We start from the raw sequence: 21,325 nt of genomic DNA on the forward strand, positions 1-21,325 counted from the left end.
AATACTTAGATACTTTATGTATATTGTTATCTTAAAATTATGGCCAAATTTAAATATGACATGAAATTATTTTGTCACTTTTTAGCACTGCCTGGGTGGCTCAGTCAGTTAAGCATCTGACTCTTGGTTTTGGCTCAGGTCATGATCTCATGGTTTATGAGAACAAGTCCTGTGTCAGGCTCCATGCTAACAGTGTGGAGCCTGCTTGGGATTCTCTCCCTCTCTCTCTGACCCTCCTCATTCATGTTCTTGCTCTTCTCTCTCAAAATAAATAAATAAACTTAAAAAAACCTATTTGAAACTATTTTTGTCAACTTTTAAAAGTACTTCATCATTCTTTCAAAACTTTGAAGTGTCATCAGTTAGCCCTATTTTAAAAGCTCCCTTTATATTGAAGTTTATTATTATAGTTTATTATTATAGTTTATTTTTACTTGGACTAATGTATTTTTACATATTAATGTATAATTAAAGTTTGCCCAAGTAAGATTGAAATTAATTTCCGGTGTTTTACAGTGCTGCACAATATTTGCTTTAAGATTTTTTTTTTATTATTGGAAGTGAAAAGTTCATTTATTTTTGTATACATAGACACACCTCTTAAATATTTAATTTTATCTTAACAGATGTAATGTAAACATTAGCCAATTTCTTGATGTTGGGCCAACTCCCATTTCTAGTACAAGGCTGTTAATTGAATCTCATACAATTCTTTTTGCCTAAATCACACCCATACTATATTGACTAAGATTTCTAGTTTTGGTGTCTTTAAAAAATTTTTTTTTATTTTAAGTTTTTTAATTTTATTTTTGAGAGAGAGAGAGCGCGAGAAAGCATGAGTGGGGGGAGGGGCAGAGAGAGAGGGAGACACAGAATCCGAAGCAGGCTCCAGTCTCTGGGATGTCAGCACAGAGCCTGATGCAGGTCTTGAACCCACAAACCGTGAGTTCATGACCTGAGCTGAAGTCAGACGCTTAACCAACTGAGCCACCCAGGTGCCCCTGTAATTTTGGTGTCTTAATGGAAGAGAACTTAATGACACTTGAGAAACTACCAACCTGCAGCATCCTTCTTGATATTTTATAATTTTCTCCCTTACTTTCCCCAACTTTTTTTCTTCCAGACTCAATTTGACAGTTTTTGCAACTAATTTTTATTGAGTGTCTCCTAGCATTCAAATTAATTTTCAAAGAAATAACAGGTCTTTTTTGTATTATCACTTGATAAGTTTATATATTTCTTAAAATTTCATAATTATAATTACAACTGACATCAAAAGGTTGCAGAACAAACTGACAGTCTTTTTTTTTTTTTTTCCCTGACAGGCTCTTGGTACATACTTCAATTAGTGGGAACAGAAGGGCTGCAGTATACTTGAAATAATCCTTTGGTATTGAGCAGGAAGGAGGGATCATTAATATGTTTCTGAGAGGGAATAAAAATAATTGATTAATCTAGGGAGATGGTTAAGAGGAGGTCTCTTAAGAATTTCTACTATATCCCACTTGTGATGTTTGGAGACGTTTCCATCAGTTTTATGGAAGTGAACCCCACCAAATTTTATATTTTATAAACATTCATAATTTTATAGAATTAGCCCTATCAAAGCATTCTCCAGCTCATTTTGATTATTCTCAATGGTGCAGGACTCAGTGCCAGGTTGCCTATGCCCTTCTACTTTAGTTAACTCATGATGCTGTCCTCCTGTTATCTTTACCCGGCCACAGCTATTCTCTGATGATTAATGCCTTAAAGGTAGAAATTCTGCTTTCTCTGAATTGTTTTGTTAGGGGATACTGGGGCACTGCTCATTCTAGGGCTAATTATTCCCCACTATGTCTCTATCCAATATCCAATAAATCATGAAGTTTTCCATTCTGGTGGTGGGAACAAGCACTATTTCCAGTGCTGTGTGTCAAGTACTATTACCTTAAATCTTTTCAGATGGCTTTTTGTTTTTTTAACCTTAGGTAGTTTCTTCCCCATGTCTGTGTTGATCAGTAGCTGAATACTCAAGGGGGAGTTTCTGCACATCTTTAGAGTTCTCTCCCTGTGTATCGCTCTTCTTTCTCATTCTCTGTTCTGTGTACGTTAGCTGCCACAATCTCTCTGGATGCTTAGTTCTGTCTCTTTAGCTCAGAGAGTTTGCCAGGCTCTGTCTTAATTTTCCCTTCCTGTCTGTGGCCTGGAAAGTCTCTCAAAGCAATAAGCAAGGGCTAGCAAAGATCTCATGTTGCTTGTTTCCCATTTCTCAAAGATTGCTGTCCTTTATTGCCTGATGTCCATTGCCTTCGCAACCATTTTTTCACATATTTTGTCCATTTTCAGGTGGGAAAAAAATCTAGTTTTGTTACTCTGCTTTGGCTGGAACCAAATTACAACTTGTGATAAGAATTTACTGAGAGTTTGGAGATAATGAAAGGGAAGTAAAACACAGCCAGTATTTTACAATGACAACCATATACAGCTGCATTTGAGTCTATAGGTCTTGCTGATGTCCCTGTAGGTGCTGCTGATATTCTTGTAGCTTTCAAGCCTGAGTCCACACAGCAGTGGCTCGTTCTTTGGCCCTTAATTCTGCCATGATAAGGTTTTCTTTTAACATAGAAAACATTTTCCTCCTTACATTTAAAGTTGTCTCAAACATTGTAAATAAGGTCTTTGCTTTTTTATTTTTTTAACGTCTGTGTAAGTTTAGGGCCTAATTGAAGTCATCCTCCTCTTGTCTCCCCCCACCCCCACCCAAATCAGTCTGCTCCAAAGTTAAATTCAAGCTTCTACCTTTTAGGTGTTTTGAAATTCAAATGGCTTTTTCTCAATTAAAAACAAATAAAAGCAAACCCCTAGTGCCCAGTCTCAGCCTCAGAACTCCATTATAGTGGAGTATGTTATTATATATTGAATCAATTAATATGCATTAGTGCATGTCACATGGTATCAAATATTAAAACACACAGAAGAGTGGCCAGAGGCATACACTAGAAATCTTAATTGAATAATAAACATAATGTTAATTATAAAAGTTAGAGGAAATTCGATCTTTAGTATTTGCTCCTTTTCATTTTGGTTGTTCTCCTTTCTCTTCTGGATGTTTTACTTATGCAGTGTTTTTTGTTTGTTTGTTTGATTCTGATTTTAAAGCTTATAGTCAATACAATCATTTTACAATGACTTTTAGAAAGTGGAGTTGTACTTTTGAATAAGGCAAAGGAACTTGCTATTTAAAAGAACCATGCAAGTATCCTATAAAGTGAAGAATATTTTGTAATGTGTCTATTTAGCCAAAAATCTTTCTTTTTTTTTTTTTTTTGCTTCTGGAGTTTATATGATCACATAAATTTTTTACACATCAGATTTTTGTATATTCAGAAGTTTTTCCATATTACACTTATATATGTACACAATCTCTTTATATGTAGATATCTTTGTAGAGTATATACTTCAGTACATTATTCAAGCAGGAATTTCATAACTGATTTTCTTGAAGATTAAAAAGAGCATATTTTATAGGAAAGGAACAAAATGAATCTAACAGAAAACTTTCTGAACCTAGTTCTTGTGGTATTTTCGGGAGCTTCAGTAAATTGCTCTGATGTATGGAATGGGATTTCTTGAAGGAAAGGTATAGTTTTTTATTTGTATGTATATCAAAAGTGAAATTTCCTATTTATTAAATTTCAAATTAAAGGCATTAAAAGAAAGATTGGAAATGATATTTCAAAAGAATAGACTTCTCATGTGTAGACTCTATAACACATGGATGCTAATATTGTAGATAGAAAGGAATTTTTTGTGCTTTTTTTTCTATTTGGAAAATAGCCATTTTTTTTTTCCTGACAGAAGACAATTAGGCAGCGAACTGGCTAGATTATATAAACCAGCTATCTTTGATAATAAATAGTTGGAACATGTTGCTCCTACCTTGAACATTTCTCAGTGTGTCCTCTGACACCTCAGGCAGAGGTACGTCCTTCTCTGTGCCTTTTACTACTTTGTACAGGTCTCTGCTTGAGCCCTGCTTAGATTGTATGACAGTGTTTGTTGGCTCTCATTTGTGAAATTATTAGGCTCAAAACTGAATTGTATTAATCTCTGTATCTTGGATGCCTAGGATGGAGCTGTGTTATATAAGGAAAAACATATGTTTGTTAAAAGAAAAGTTGAATAATGTTCATTCACATATTCATTCAACAACACACATTCAATGTGTTGGATATATTCATCAGAGTAGGCACTGTTCTAACTTGGGAATACTGTGGTGACCAGGACCAGTGCAGCTCTTATTCTCACTAGTCTTTTTCTTTTTCAAGTTTTTATTAAATTCCAGTTAGTTAACATGTAATATAATATTAGTTTCAGGTGTAGAATTTAGTGATTTATCACTTACATACAACACCTGGTGTTCATCACAAGTGCCCTCATTAATACCTATCACCTATTTAACCTATCCCTCCCCCACCTACCTCCCCTCCCCTGTAACCCTTAATTAGTTCTGTATACTTAAGAATCTGTTTCCTGGTTTGCGTCTCTTTTCCCCCTCCATATTCATCTGTTTTGTTTGTTAAATTTCATATATGAGTGAAATCATACTGTATTTGTCTTTGACTGACTTATTTTGCTTAACATAATACTCTCTAGCTCTATCCACTTGTTGCAAATGGCCAGATTTCATTCTTTTTTATGGCTGAGTAATATTTCATTATCTATATCTATATCTATATCTATATCTATATCTATATCTGTATCTGTATCTATATCTATATCTATATCTATATCTATATCTATATCTATATCTATATCTATCTATATCATCTATATTATCTATATCTATATCATCTATATTATCTATATCTATATCTATCTATATCATCTATATCTATATCATCTATGTCTATATATCTATTACATCACATCTTTATCCATTAATCAGTTGATGGACATGTGGGCTTTTTCCATAATTTGGTTATTGTTGATAATACTGCTACAAACATTGGGGTGCATGTGTCCCTTTGAATTAATATTTTTGTATCCTTTAGGTAAAACCTACTAGTGCAATTGCTGGATCATAGGGTATTTCTGTTTTTAACTTATTGAGGAACATCCACACTGTTTTCTAGAGTGGATGCATCAGTTTGTTTTCCCACCAACAGTGTAAGAGCGTTCCCGCTTTTTCACATCCTCGCCAACACCTGTTGTTACTTATGTTGTTAATTTTAGCCATTCTGACTGGTGTGACTCTCACTAGTCTTTTGATTTAGAATTAAGGACAGGCTTTGATTTAAGTCATTACGGTAAATGATGATGGATAGTTATGATAGGAAGCATAGAATCTTACTGTGAGACCTGCCTTACTGTGGGACTCCCTTGGTAAGGGGGCATTGGAGGCTTCACAGAGGAAGTGATGCTTAAGTTGGGAGCAGAAGTATGAGGTGAAGCTGAAAAGGGTTGAGAGCGTTGCAGGAGAGGGAGGGTGGTAAGTCCAGTAATAGGAAGTTTACTTGTTGCATCTTTGTTCATGTACTTCAGGAGTGCCTTTTTTCCCCAATAGTGCTACTTGGTTTTCTCTTCATATTACCTTAATGGAGACAGAGACTGTAATTGATCTTTAATGTTTAAATGATATTTTCCTGAGTATGACTCTTCAACCAGTTGTTCAACATCCCAACATTTTTAGTCAACAACACATAATTCTATTTTGATGTGTATTTAGTTTTAGTAAAGTCAAAGACCATATTGTATAAAGACTATCATAACTTTCCAATTCAGAATCATGACAAGAAAAAAATCTTTTATGTGGGAATTAACCTGCTCTCTGAATTTCTGAGGTCACTTTAATTTTCAGTCTCCTCGCAGAAATTCTAACTTGCAGAGAAACATAAAAATCACCATTTCCTGGTCTTAAAAATTTACCAACTCTACTAGAAATTTCCTGAGAAAATAACAGCTAATATTTGTTGAGTGCTTTCCATGTTCAGATACTGTGCTAAATATATGTTATGAATTATATCTCATTTAGCCATCTCAGAAACACTGTGAAGTAAGTAATATTTTTATGCCTTTCCATTACATGAGGACACTGAAAGTATTTAAGCATCCAAGGTCTCAGAGCTAGAAGAGGCAGATAAGAATTGATCTCAGAGGTGTCTGACTTAATAGTCTGAATACCTAACTTGGTATTGCTAAGAGAGCTAACATGTTTATATTAACATGTTGAGACAGTCTCAGACCCTCTTCATAGGTTCTGTCCATTATAAGGAACACTATTCTTTGTTATATTTAATAAAAATACTCAATTTCATTTTCATTATGCTGACTTTCACAAATAAATAACTAAAATATTCATGGAGTAGGTAAGACACTCCCTTTAATATGTTATTGGTGAGATGGCTGTATTTTGGAAAATTTTTTGACAATATGTATCAAACCTTAAAATTCATTTGCCTCTTGACTCAGCAATTCCACTTTTGAGAATTTATCCTCCAGCTAAGTTTGCTCATGCATGCAAAACTATGTGTCATTCTTTGCAGTACAGTTTGAAATAGGAAAAAGTTGGAAATTATTTATGTGTTTAATGGAGGTCTCGTAAAATAAGTTATAGTATATCAGTAAAATGTAACTTTATTCAAGTATTAAAAAGAATGACAAAAGCCAATCAACTCTTTAGTAAGCTCAAAGCACTGTTATTATTTAATTTTTATAAAAATTGTAGGTATTATTATTAGCTCCATTTGCAAGGGAAAAAATAAGGCATAAAGAAGTTAAGTGACTTGTCTGAGGTAGTAGGACAGATGCTGAAGCAGAACAGCTTTAGAGCCCACATGGTAAGTTACCGTTCATTCTTTAATGTCTCCTGGTCAATTATATCCCAGCATGAAAAGAAAATAAATTGGTAAGTGAAAAACAAATTGTAGAAAATGTTTATAGTATGAAAATATTTGTGAAAAGTATTTATATCTTCTGTGTGTTCCATTTAAAATATAAAATGTCTCTGTTTTCTTAGGACAGAAAATATTTTATATATTTATATATATGAATGTGTGAATATATTCATAAAAATACATACATTTAAACATACATGTACATTTATACATATAAATAAATATTTATACATATGCACACACATGAAACATGTATTCATGGAAAAATTTCTGGATGGATATACAAGAACTCCATGAGTATTTTTGGGTGATTTGTATGGAGACTTTCTAAAAATTGTTTTCACTTTATACTCTTCAGTATAGTGAATTATTTAAAAGTAATGAGAATGTAGTGATTTCATAATAAAAACAAGTTTAAATTGAAAAACTTAAAACATAGTGGATGTGGTAAGCAATTATGTTAGTGGAGAGGGGTAAAGAGGAATCTTTTCATTTCATACCCTTCTGAACTGTGAACTTTTAAAAATGAATGAGTACACATTGCTTTTATCATAAAACGTATTTTCAGCGAAAAAAACCTTAAAAATTGTAGGCATATTTCTCTAACAATTATGTACTATGAAATATAATTTGACAATTTAGGAGATAGGTTATTATATTGACAGTTTAGGATAAATCTGCCTATGTTAAACTTTTATCTCAGAGAATTACTGACTCAAAGGCTAGCTGTTTTCTAACATTAAGCTGGAAAGTAGTTTAATGAAGATTTACCTTATTTTTATAAGCCAGATTGTTTCCAGTTGAAGTCTTAGTAATGAAACCTTTCACAGCAAATGAGATTCAGCAAATGCAGAAGTTGACAGCGGTGTTACTAGATGTTGCTAGTCAATTGAGCACAATTCTCTTGCAGGAAAATGGTATCATGCTTCTTAAACTCCAGAGCATTTATCAAAGAGAAATGTCGATTTTAAACTCCATTGTTTATTAAGAGACAGTGTTCTAGTGTCAACTGACACTATTTTAATATTATGCTTAGTCATAGAATGTACTTGGAATTAGGATGATAAATACTTAAACAGGTATAGCTGAAACTTAAAGTATATTATTTTGGGTTGTGTTTTTCAGGTGAAGCTCTGAAAGTATCAGCTGAGAGATTTGCAGATGACCCCTGTTATCTCCCAAAAAGGGAGGCTGTGGTTCAGGCTGCCCGTGCCTTGTTGGCTGCAGTTACCAGACTCCTTATCCTCGCAGACATGATTGATGTCATGTGTCTCTTACAGCACGTGTCAGCTGTAAGTAAAAGATGGTCAGTTTACCTTGGCATTGTTCTCATTTCTAATTACTTTTTCCGAACCCGGCATCAATCCTAGTGCATCCCAGCCTTGCCTTCATTTCTTATAGTCATCCAACAGAAGCTGACTGGATTGAATTGTGCAAGTCATGTATACCTCAAAAGAACAAAGTCAGAAGTTAGTCTTTTTGTTGTAGTTTCTTTTTCAACATGTTTAAAATTGAAAAATTTTTAAAGTTTTAACTTAAATTCTAGGTACTTAACATATAGTGTAATATTAATTTCAGGTGTATGATTTAGTGATTCAACACTTACATACAATACCTGGTCTATTCACAAGTGCACTCCTTAATCCCCATCACCTATTTTACCCATCCCCCCACCCCACCCCGATCCACCTTCCCTCTGGTGACCATCGATTTGTTCTCTATAGTTAGGAGTCTGTTTCTTGGTTTGCCTCTCTCTTTTTTCCCTTATGATCATTTGTTTTGTTTCTTAAATTCCACATACGAATGAAATCATATGGTATTTGTCTTTCACTGACTTATTTCACTTAGCATAAATACTCTGTAGCTCCATCCACATCATTGCAAATGGCAAAATTTCATTCTTGTCTTTGGCTGAATAATATTCCATTGTATATGTATACCACATCTTTATCCATTCTTCAGTAAGTGGGCATTTGGCCGTTTCCATAATTTGGCTATTGTTGATAATGCTATAAACATTGGGCTGCATGTATCCATTTGAATTAGTATTTTTTGTAAACTTTGGGTAAATACCTATTATTGCAATTGCTGGATTATAGGGTAGTTCTATTTTTAACTTTTTGGGGAACCTCCATACTGTTTTCCAGGGTGGCTGTACCAGTTTGTATTCCTACCAGCAGCGTAAGAGGGTTCCCCTTTCTCCGCATCCTTGCCAACACCTGTTGTTTCTTGTGTTGTTGATTTTAGCCATTCTGACAGGTGTGAGATCATATCTTATTGTAGTTTTGATTTGTATTTCCTTGATGACCAGTGATGTTGAAGATTTTTTCATGTGTCAGCCATCTAGATGTCTTCTTTGGAAAAATGTCTATTCATGTCTTCTACCCATTTCTTAACTGGATCATTTGTTTTTTTGAGTGTTGAGTTTTAGAAGTTCTTTATATATTTTGGATGCTAACCCTTTCTCAGATATGTCATTTGCAAATATCTTCTCCCAATTAGCAGGCTGCCTTTTACTTTTGTTGATTGTTTTCTTCAATGTGCAGAAGCTTTTTATCTTGATGAAGTCCTAATAGTTTATTTTTGCTTTTGTTTTCCTTGCCTCAGGAAGCATATCTAGTAAGAAGTTGCTAAGGCTGATGTCAAAGGGGTTACTGCTTGTATTCTCCTCTGGGATTTTTATGGGTTTTGTCTCACATTTAGGTCTTTCATTCATTTTGAATTTACTTTTGTGTATGGTATAAGAAAGTGGTGCAGTTTCATTCCTTTGAGTGTTGCTGTCAACACCATTTGTTGAAGAGACATTCTTTTACCCATTGGATATTTTTTCCTACTTTGTGGAAGATTAATTGACCACATAGTTGTGCATTCATTTCTAGGTTTTCTCTCTCTCTCTCAATACACATACACACACACATATGTATCTCTCTCTCTATATATATATTAAAGAACAGGTTTATACACACACACACACACACACACACACACACACATATATATATACATAAAAGAACAGTAGTTACAAACTTTATTTATATTTTTAAATTTTTTTTTTTGAGAGAAAGAGTCAGTTGGAGAGGGACAGAGAGAGAGAGAGAGAGAGAGAGAGAGAGAGAGAGAGAGACAGAGGATCCAAAGCTGGCTCTGCATTGACAAGCAGAGAGCCTGATGAAGGGCTCAAACTCAGGAACAGTGAGATCGTGACCTGAGCTAAAGTCAGACACTTAACTGACTGAGCCACCCAGGCCACCCCTCTGGGTTTCCTGTTCTCATACATTGATATACGTGTCTATTTTTGTGCCAGTACCATGCTGTTTTAATTACTATAGCTTTGTAATATAGCTTGAAGTCCCAAATCATGATGCCTCCAGCTTTGCTTTCCCTTTTCAAGGTCTTTGGGATCTTTTGTGGTTCCATACAAATTTTAGGATTGTTTATCTTAAAGCCAGTGGTAGATTGAAAAACAGAGGATGGTTTACTGATAAGAAAATGGCTAGGATTATATAGGTAATATAAATAATATACAAATATAAATAGAAAAACTTTAAAATTGAAGACACTAGGAAGTTTATCCTAGTTTGTAAATGAATACTGTTTGCCAGCTCCACTTGATCCAACATAAACTGTGTATGTTTACATGTAGTCTGTGATATCTGTAGTAATCCGTTATGAAAATGTATAAATTGATTTAATATGAGTAAAAAATACAATTTTACTAGGATACTACAAAGGCAGCAAGGTATCTTGTTATTTTGCTAGACAAATCCATTTAGAAAAGTTTTAGTAGAAAGAGAATTTTATTAAAGCCCTTTTTACTTTCTTTAGTAACCAAAGACTTTCTTTAGTTTCTTTAGGACCAAAGTCACCTTTGTCCAGTTGAAAAGGTTGCAAACATTCCTTTGGAGTCTCTGATCTATCTCCTGCATCAAATAGGACTTTTACTCTTCTGTCCATAAATACAGCTGCGTATTCATAAATGTGTCTGGTGACTGTAATATCACTACTACATTAAGCAAATGATGGCCTCCTCTGATTGACCTTCTTGTTAAAATCTTTTCCTTTAATTGCTACCTGAAACCTTTTTCTTGTCTTTATTTTACTCTCTAATGCTTATTTTAACCCTAAAGTATAGCAAGTTTCCTTTATACTTTTATATTCCTTTTCTTTTTAAGTTTTATTACTGCAAAAAAGCATCAGCACTTTGTGTTGTTGTTTTTAGGAAAGGGAATAGTTCTCATCATCAGATGCTGTCTACTAGTGGATTCGTAGGTGAGATAATTAAGCATTGTTTGTTGGTTATTGGTTTGTTGACTACCATAAACAATACCATAAACAAATCCCTAAAAATTTCTGAGATTCGTTTTTGTCATATGTGAATACAAATATTAATAAATGCTGTAACCAAGAAGAAGGTATGAAAGATTAAGTGCCAGGTAGTTTCTAGTTCCAATGACACAACATTTCCTGTATTTTAGACTCTAGGTTTGTTGAGATAGAGCAGAAAGTCTGTTTCAGGTAAAAATTGCTACCTTCATAATCGACTAAGAAGTAAGTGTGTATATATAAAGATCACAAACACATTCATTACCAATTTTAATTGAGCATAGTGCTAAATAATTCACACACATGATGTCATTCAAATGAAGCAGTAGGTAATTGAAGATCAAAACAAAGTAAAGTGCTATTTTTGAATAAAAATGATAGTTTATAGTTACTGAGTTTTTATAATGTGCTAACACTGTGCTGGATTATCTCCTTTAATTCAATCTTCAGCAACCATATGATTATGATTGTAATTTTAAAGATGAAGAAATGGAGGCATATTTATTTAAGAAATTTGCTTGTACAAGGCAACAGGAAAAATAAAACTTTAAGAACATAGTACTCCAAGAGTTAGAACAGCTTGAACTATACATACCTTTCGGAAGTGTTTAATCAAGTTCATGGGCCTATAATAGGTTGTTAAAGGAATTTAGGTATGTCAGGAGGAGGAGGAGGTGTTCTTTAGTCTCTCCCACATTTGCTAGTAACTCATCAGAGACTGAATTTAGGCTATATCATTTAAGATGCTCATAATTGTGTATAGTACAACAATGATACCTCATCTGTGAAAAAGGAAGACTTTTTGTGGTAAATTGTGATAGTGTTGCATTATTTCATCCTTATGAAAAATTTATATTTAAATTGCATCATCGATTCAATTCTTTTGACAAAATAGACAAACTGGATTTTTTTTGATACCATCAAATTAGAATTATTTAACCCAACATTCCCTCGCTCCAAAGTATTCTATAGAGCCTGTCTCATAAATATCCAACAGGAAATAGACATTTTTCCAAAGAAGACATACAGATGGCCAATGGACATATGAAAAGATGTTCAACATCACTCATCATCAGGGAAATGCAAATCAAAACCACAATGAGATTCCACCTGACCTGTCAGAATGGCTAAATTTAACAACATAGGAGGGGCGCTTTGGTGGCTCAGTCAGTTAAGCGTCCAACTTTTGATTTCAGCTCAGGTCATGATCTCATGGGAGATCAAGCCCTGCATTGGGCTCTGGGCTGAGTGTACAGCCTGCTTGAGATTGTCTCTCTCCCTCTCCCTCCCTCTCTCCCTCCCTCTCTCCCTCTCTCTCTCTCTCTCTCACTCAAAATAAGTAAATACTTAAAAAAATTGACACAGGGAACAACAGATGTTGGTGAGGATGTGGAGAGAGGGGAACCCTCCTGCACTGTTGGTGGGAATGCAAAATGGTGCAGCCACTCTGGAAAACAGTATGGATATTCCTCAAAAAGTTAAAAATAGAACTACCCTATAATCCAGCAATTGTAATGCTAGGTGTTTACCCAAAGGATACAAATATACTGATTTGAAGGGGCACCCCAAAGCTTATAGCAGCATTATCAACAATAGCCATATTATAGAAAGAGCCCAAATTTTCACTGACTGATGAATGGATAAAGAGGATATATATATAGTGGAATATTACTTGCCCACAGAAAAGAATGAAATCTTTTTTTTTCTTTTTCTTTTTTTTAAATACAACTTATGGTCAAATTGATTTCCATACAATACCAGTGCTCATCACAACAAGTGCGATCCTCCATGCCCATCACCCACTTTCCCCTCTCCCCCACCCTCTATCAACCCTCAGTTTGTTCTTAGTTTTTAAGAGTCTCTTATGGTTTGCCTCCCTCCCTCTCTGTTACTTTTTTTCCCCCCTTCCCCTCCCCCATGGTCTTCTGTTAAGTTTCTCAGGATCCACATATGAGTGAAAACAAATGGCATCTGTCTTTCTCTGCCTTACTTATTTCACTTAGCATAATGCCCTCCAGTTCCATCCACGTTGCTGCGAATGGCCAGATTTCATTCTTTCTCATTGTCAAGTAGTATTCCATTTTATATATAAACCACATCTTCTTTATCCATTTGTCAGTTGATGGACATTTAGGCTCTTTCCATAATTTGGCTATTGTTGAAAGTGCTGCGCAGAAGCTTTTTATCTTCATAAGGTCCCAGTAATTCACTTTTGCTTTTAATTCCCTTGCCTTTGGGGATGTGTCGAGTAAGAGATTGCTACGGCTAAGGTCAGAGAGGTCTTTTCCTGCTTTCTCCTCTAAGGTTTTGATGGTTTCCTGTCTCACATTTAGGTCCTTTATCCATTTTGAGTTTATTTTTGTAAATGGTGTGAGAAAGTGGTCTAGTTTCAACCTTCTGCATGTTGCTGTCCAGTTCTCCCAGAACACTCAGGTATCACCTCACGCCAGTCAGAGTGGCCAAAATGAACAAATCAGGAGACTATAGATGCTGGAGAGGATGTGGAGAAACGGGAACCCTCTTGCACTGTTGGTGGGAATGCAAATTGGTGCAGCCGCTCTGGAAAGCAGTGTGGAGGTTCCTCAGAAAATTAAAAATAGACCTACCCTATGACCCAGCAATAGCACTGCTAGGAATTCACCCAAGGGATACAGGAGTACTGATGCATAGGGGCACCTGTTCCCCAATGTTCATAGCAGCACTCTCAACAATAGCCAAATTATGGAAAGAGCCTAAATGTCCATCAACTGATGAATGGATAAAGAAATTGTGGTTTATATACACAATGGAATACTACGTGGCAATGAGAAAAAATGAAATATGGCCTTTTGTAGCAACGTGGATGGAACTGGAGAGTGTAATGCTAAGTGAAATAAGCCATACAGAGAAAGACAGATACCATATGGTTTCACTCTTATGTGGATCCTGAGAAACTCAACAGGAACCCATGGGGGAGGGGAAGGAAAAAAAAAAAAGAGGTTAGAGTGGGAGAGAGCCAAAGCATAAGAGACTGTTAAAAACTGAGAACAAACTGAGGGTTGATGGGGGGTGGGAGGGAGGGGAGGGTGGGTGATGGGTATTGAGGAGGGCACCTTTTGGGATGAGCAGTGTGTGTTGTATGGAAACCAATTTGTCAATAAATTTCATATATATATAAAAAAAACCATAAAAAAAAAAGAAAGTGCTGCTATAAACATTGGGGTACAAGTGCCCCTGTGCATCAGCATTCCTGTATCCCTTGGGTAGATTCCTAGCAGTGCTATTGCTGGGTCATAGGGTAGTTCTATTTTAAATATTTTGAGGAAACTCCACACTGTTTTCTAGAGTGGCTGCACCAGTTTGCATTCCTACCAGCAGTGCAAGAGGGTTCCCATTACTCCACATCCTCTCCTGCATCTTTAGTTTCCTGATTTGTTCATTTTAGCCACTCTGACAGGCATGAGGTGATATCTCAGTGTGGTTTTTGATTGTATTTCCCTGATGATGAGTGACATTGAGCATCTTTTCATGTGCTTGTTGGCCATCTGGATGTCTTCTTTGGGGAAGTGTCTATTCATGTCTTCTGCCCATTTCTTCACTGGATTATTTGTTTTTCAGGTGTGGAGTTTGGTGAGTTCTTCATAGATTTTGGATACTAGACCTTTGTCTAATATGTCATTTGCAGATATCTTTTCCCATATCATCGGTTGCCTTTTAGTTTTGTTGATTGTTTCCTTTGTAGTACAGAAGCTTTTTATCTTGATAAGGTCCCAATAGTTCATTTTTGCTTTTAATTCCTTGCCTTTGGAGAGGTGTCAAGTAAGAAATTGCTGCGGCTGAGGTCAAAGAGGTTGTTGCCTGCTTTCTCCTCTAGGGTTTTGATGGTTTCCTGTCTCATATTCAGGTCCTTCATCCATTTCTAGTTTATTTTTGTATATGGTGTAAGAAAGTGGTCGAGTTTCATTCTTCTGCCTGATGCTGTCCAGTTCTCCCAGCACTATTTGTTAAAGACACTGTCTTTTTTTCCCTTGGATACTCTTTTCCTGCTTTGTCAAAGATTAGTTGGCCATACATTTTTGGGTCCAATTCTGGGGTCTCTATTCTATTCCATTGGTCTATATGTCTGTTTTTATGCCAATACCATACTATCTTGATGATTACAGCCTTGTAGTAGACCCTAAAGTCTGGGATTGTGATGCCTCCCACTTTGGTTTTCTTCTTCATTATTACTTTGGCTATTTGGGGTGAAAAGAATGAAATCTTACCATTTGCAATGATGTGGATGGAACTAGAGTCTTTTTTATTATGCTAAATGAAGTAAGTCAGTCAGAGAAAGACAATGCCATGATTTCACTCATGTGGAATTTAAGAAACAAAACAGATGAACATAGAGGAAGGCAGGAAAAAAAAAGAGAGAAAAGCAAACCATAAGAGACTCCAACTATAGAGAACCAACTGAGGTCTGCTGGAGGGGATGTGGGCAGGAGATGGGCTAAATGGGTGATGGGTATTAAGGAAGGCACCTGTTATGTTGAGCACTGGATGTTATATGTAAGTGATGAATCACTAAATCCTACTCTTGAAAGAAGTATTACACTATATGGTAACTAACTAAAATTTAAATAAAGAATTGAAAAATAAAACAAAATAAACAAATAAGACCCTCCAAATAACTCATAATTAAAGTGGGAAGAAAGATTTAAAAATGTAACATGAAAAAAAGAATTTTTTTTATGGTCAGTGCTGTATATAGAAATTTTCTTTGTATGTTTTTGATGCACTTAAGTACATTCAAGTTGGTAAGAAATATTGAAGCAAATAAAAGTATTTAATTTTGCTTAACCCAGAATTTCCAAAATTTTCTAACTTTAGGACTCTTATAATATGTTAGTTCTATAACTTTCTCAGACCATACTTTGGGAAATAGTGGTTTAGTATATCTCCAATAATATTTATGGTTATATTAAATTTTTACTTGGATTAAAAAATTATAGAGGAGGAACGTTAGTGCCTTTATATTCTCATCTTATTGAAGTAGATTAGACTCTCTCCAGCCATACAATATGCAATACACAACTGTGTTAACGGTAATAGCAATCTCATCAATTCTGTGAGACAGTGAACCTGATTTTGGACAATTCTAATTGTTGGAGACATTTTTCTCAAACTAGATGTGAATTCCCTGCCATTTCCACGGACTGCTTCTAGTTCTGCTTTCTTAAGCAACATAGAACGAAGACAATAGGAAAAGGTATTTTTCAAATAACTGATGATTATTCTTAGCACTTATTTATGTCTTCTCTTACCTAGGCTGAAAATTTCTTGACCCTTGAACATTTCAGACTATTCTGAATACTTGAGAATTTCCATATCTTGTATGATTATCAGTTTCCTGATGAAATTTTCACTTTTGATATTGAGGTACTTGAACATGGTAAGCATATTTGTATTATGGTTAGAATTTGACAACTTTAGTGTCTGGACTTCCTGGATCATTATGCTGGTTTTTGCTCATGGTATCTTGTTTTTTCATGTGAATGGCTATCTCTGTGTACTAAACATTACTTTTTCTGGAATTCATCTCAAGAAATTTCTCTGTTTTATTAGCTCTTTGATGTTTTTAATATAAAGTATTTTATATTTCATCAATCTTCTTAGTTTTCTTCAGCAGAAGGATTAGACTGATTACTAATTTGCCAATACAAGAAATCGAAGTCCCTAAAATCATCTCCGCAAATACTTTTCTATGCATGTTCTAGATAAGTAATACCCATAAAATATTGAAATAAAAACATCTTGAAATAGAAACAAATCTCTGATGTGAATGTTCTATAATATACTCAAACAATTACCTCTCTGATTTAATGTCTAACATTATCTTACCTTATTATGATAGCCTTGTCATGCTGTTCGTTCATAGTGATTTTGTGAGCAGTTAAACTCCAAGTCTCTGAACTCAAACTATTATTAATTTGAGCATTCTTGTTCTGATACTAGTTTTATCTTTTTATATGTAAAGGTAGATGCTAAATTTATATTCATGGAATTTTATCCTGTTAATTCTGGTTTATGTTAGAATCCATTCAGATCTTTTTAACTTTTGATTTTGTCTTTACCTCCTAACCTGGAATCATTTTCAGATTTTTAAAAGTCAGATTATTTATGAAAAATTGTTTAGTCATGTGGAAAACAGTGATATATCTTCCTTTCAGATAACATCAATCAAACATTAACCCATTTTGAGTAAAGTTGTTGAAATGAACTTCAAACTTGCTTTATTAAGCTACTGTATAAACCATGTTTCTTTATTTTATCCTCAAGTACTTTCTCAAAGGCCTTGCTAAAATTAAGATGTGTTATCTGTGGCATTGTAGATTTATCAGTATAGTAACCCCAATTATAAAGGAAATGAGCTTAGCTTGGTTAACTTACTTTTCATAACCCTGTAAGAGTTCCAAGTTGACTATTGCTTGCTTGCTTTTTTTCCTTTTCTTTCTTTCTTTTTATGTTTTTTTTTTAACCTTCATTTTTTAATTGCTCACAATCCACTTACTTATGGTTGTAAACCACTTGTCTACTGGGATCTTGTTACTCTTAAGATCTATATATAAATGGCTTGAACCCCAATTCTGTGTCCTATCAACTATAATGTCCCAAGATTTCTGCAAATTCTCTGGGGCTCATATTCTCAACGTCATCTCTAGTTCCAAGTTTTTGCTTCCACAAATTAGTTTACGAATGGTCTTTCTATCCCTATTTTATAGTTGGTTAATCTGTAATTGGTAACTGGCCTTTTCCCCCTTGATTTTGACACACACACACACACACTCACTCTCCAATACTCCCAGACAAGACATGTTTATGTATGTTTGTGTATATTGCAAACCTTATAGAAATTTGGGAAGGCAGAAGGGAGGGGATTCTTTACTGTAGCACTATATTCTAAGTGGCTCCAATTTGAATATCAGAAATCTTCAAATTCTTTAGCAACGTCATCTCATTGTTCTTCCACCTCCTTTCCCCTTACCTACTCTCTTTGTTCCTTCTCATACCTGTAAATTCCTGTTTATCTGGATGCACTAGGTTTCTATCTGCTAATTTGTGCCCTCATATATCACTGTCTTTCTTAAATTATTCTGTAAGGTATTTTCCTCCGTATAGACATTTTTTTTCCCTCAGAAGAATTCTTTAGTCAGCTGTGTCTCTCTGTATACACACATACATTCCACTATAAAATAATGTATTATAGATGTTTTCTAGGGGGAGAGCATCAACTTTAATGGTATAGATTTCTTTTTCTGGACACTCTTTAAAAAGCAGTGGGTCACATTTTTGTTTCTTGCTTCTGTCTGGAATATAATGGAAAAAGGCCTGCCTCTTCTCTCTTCTAATTGTATCTTACTATTTCATGAAATCTTCTGCTCATTTTGGGGTCCCTTCAGCATTCTTATACAGTTCCTTGCTACATTTTTAATTTATTCTTTATTACACGGTACCAAATAATGTATCCACTATCATAATTTCTTCCTTCATGGCCTTACTCTTTTCTTCCTTACTGATTTTTTTCTAAATTATAGATTTTTTTCATCTCTGTTGTGGTATGTTTCCTTTTAGATGTCAGGTCAAGGAGATATTACTCAATTAAAAAAAATGTTTATTTATTTTGAGAGAGACAGATAGAGCACCAGAAGAGGAAGGGCAGAGAGGGAGGGAGACAGAGAATCAAAAGCACCCTCAGTGCTGTCAGCATAGCACCTGATGTGGGGCTCGAACTTCACAAACCATGAGATCATGACTGGAGCCGTGATCAAGAGTCAGATACTTAACCAGTTGAGCCACCCAGGCATCCCTATATATTACTCAATTTTTGATTAATACTCTGTACCTATACATTTCCTGACTTCCTTATGCTTTGTTATTTTTACTGAATTATCCTCTTTCCACTGAGACTGCCTCCAGAGATGCAGTTATGATAGACCATTTATGAGGACATAGACTGAGACCACCAACTAGTGCATATGTGGTTCACTGAGTAATTCTCAGTAGGAAAAGTAGTGCTGACCAACACAGAGTTGATATATAATTAAGTACAACAAAGAGTCTTGATTTGGCAGTTTTAAAGTCATCAGGTTCCGTAAGGAATTTTTTTTCTCCAGGACATAGGTCCAAATCAAAAGTAAGAGAGGATATAGAAGAGAATGACAATCTTTCAATATTAAATAAATTATAGAAACTTGGAAAGACAGTTTGGCTTTATTGCCACCATTCCATGGGAATTTAAAAAAATTCTTTTTTAGTATTGGTCAAGGTTTTTTTGAACTTCACTATTTATACTTCTCAAGATACCATATCTTATTTTATTGGCATCTGGGTTTTTATAAAGGTCGATTTTATTTGAGACGAAATTGGCTGGGGTGTCTCTTGCTTTCCTTAGGGGTCAGGACAATGTGGAGGAAAAAACCATTGCTTTTGGCAGAAGAGACTTTGCTTCAATCCTGGCTCTGTTGTTGATTAGCTGGGTGAATTTAGGAAAGTTAAAAATCTGTGAGCCTTGGCTTCTTCTTCTGAGTTACAGGGATAATAAAACTTACTCTGAATACTTTGAAAGGATTTTGTAAACATTAAATGATATATAAGTTACCTAGCAAGAACTGGTGCTCTCTGTTTCATTTTCTTTCCCTTTCTTGTCTTTCCTTTTGCCACCATGGTACCTTTTTCTCACATTTTTGACTCTTGTAGACTCTTGCAGTACAATGTTATCCTTATGCCTAAAAAATGAAGGGAAATAAATTTGAACCAAATTTTCTAACATTTTCTGTTTATCAAACCAGAGTTTTATTTATTTTTATTTTTTAATTTTATATATTTTTTGAAGTTTATTTATTTTGAGAGAGAGAGAGGGAGAGGAAGAGTGTGTGTGCATGAGCAGGGGAGGGGCAGAGAGAGGGAGAGAGAGAACCCCAAGCAGGTTTGTGCTGTCAACATGGAGGCTGACATGGGGTTCGAACCCATGAACTATCAGATCGTATCCTGAGCCAAAATCAAGAGTTGGACTCTTAACCAACTGAGCCACCCAGGTGCCCCAGTAGCTGATATTTTTTTAAGGTACCTTCTATTATTAAAAGGCAGGCATACCAGCAAAGAGAGTTTCTAAAGGTTCCTTTCATTAAAAATATCAGCAGTTTATAAGGGAAGAAATTATTGTATTATTAAGAGCTATTAGAAGCCAAGCATATTCTGCAGAATATTCTAGGAAAAATATATGCAGAGATATTAAGGTTTAAAGAAAAATCAAGTCACAATACTGGTATTAAAGATAGAATAGGAGGAACTAGTAAATGGAGACAAATAAGGTACAAATCACTGGATTCGTGCCTGATATCATACTGAAAACTTTAGGGACAAAGGAAATTTAAACCATGTAAAATTATAACTTTAAAAGGGACCAGCATCATTCTAGGTATCTCCAATTTGATTGTTAATTAATCCATTCAGCAAATGGTTGTGTTTTGTGCACTACTGTGTGCTAATCACTACTGTATGATAGGGATTCAAGTTTAGAAAAAATAATACCATGGCCCTTTTCTCCTGGAATTTACAGACTAAGACATAAATTAATATAAGTTACTCTGATAGAAGTTGGTGTAACTATTATGGAGGCATGATGGCAATTGTATCAAGGGAAAGTATTTTGAGTGAATTTGAGTAACTAGACAAAGAAGGTGATGGAGGAAGAGAGCATTTTAACTGCAAGAACAGTACATACTCAAAGACCTGTAATACTTCTGAGGGCTGAGATGAAGGGTCACTGTGTTATATACCTCAAACTAATGTAACATGTGTGACAACTATACTAAAAACAAACAAACAAACAAACAAACAAACACACACAATTAAAAGACAAGCCAGAGTCTGGAAGACTATATAGGCAAATCACTCATAATGAATGGCCAGTACTCAAAATTTATTGAGAATTCTCAAAACTCAATAAAATAACAAACCAAATGTTTAAAAATGAAAAGAGTTGAAGGTGGAGAGGTAGGCATAGACCTACTTGTGAAAGGCCTGTGTGCTAAGATAAACAGTTTGAAGTGTAGTCTGAAAGCTAACGGGGAATCATTAAATATTTTAAGCATGGGTATGAC

The 21,325-nt window shown here is 34.9% G+C and overlaps 1 protein-coding gene across 1 annotated transcript in view; it reads left to right on the top strand.

Moving 5' to 3' along the window:
* The window catches only part of LOC116738374 (catenin alpha-3-like), a 468,686-nt gene that overhangs the window by 94,360 nt on the left and 353,001 nt on the right, over window positions 1-21,325 (top strand). Inside the window, exon 3 of the mRNA XM_032595164.1 lies at window positions 8,004-8,170. Within this exon, the coding sequence (XP_032451055.1) occupies window positions 8,004-8,170 (167 nt within the window). The remainder of the gene's footprint in view (window positions 1-8,003; window positions 8,171-21,325) is intronic.

The sequence above is a fragment of the Lynx canadensis genome, chromosome D2, assembly GCF_007474595.2.
Source record: "Lynx canadensis isolate LIC74 chromosome D2, mLynCan4.pri.v2, whole genome shotgun sequence".
NCBI classification, from domain to species: domain Eukaryota; kingdom Metazoa; phylum Chordata; class Mammalia; order Carnivora; family Felidae; genus Lynx; species Lynx canadensis.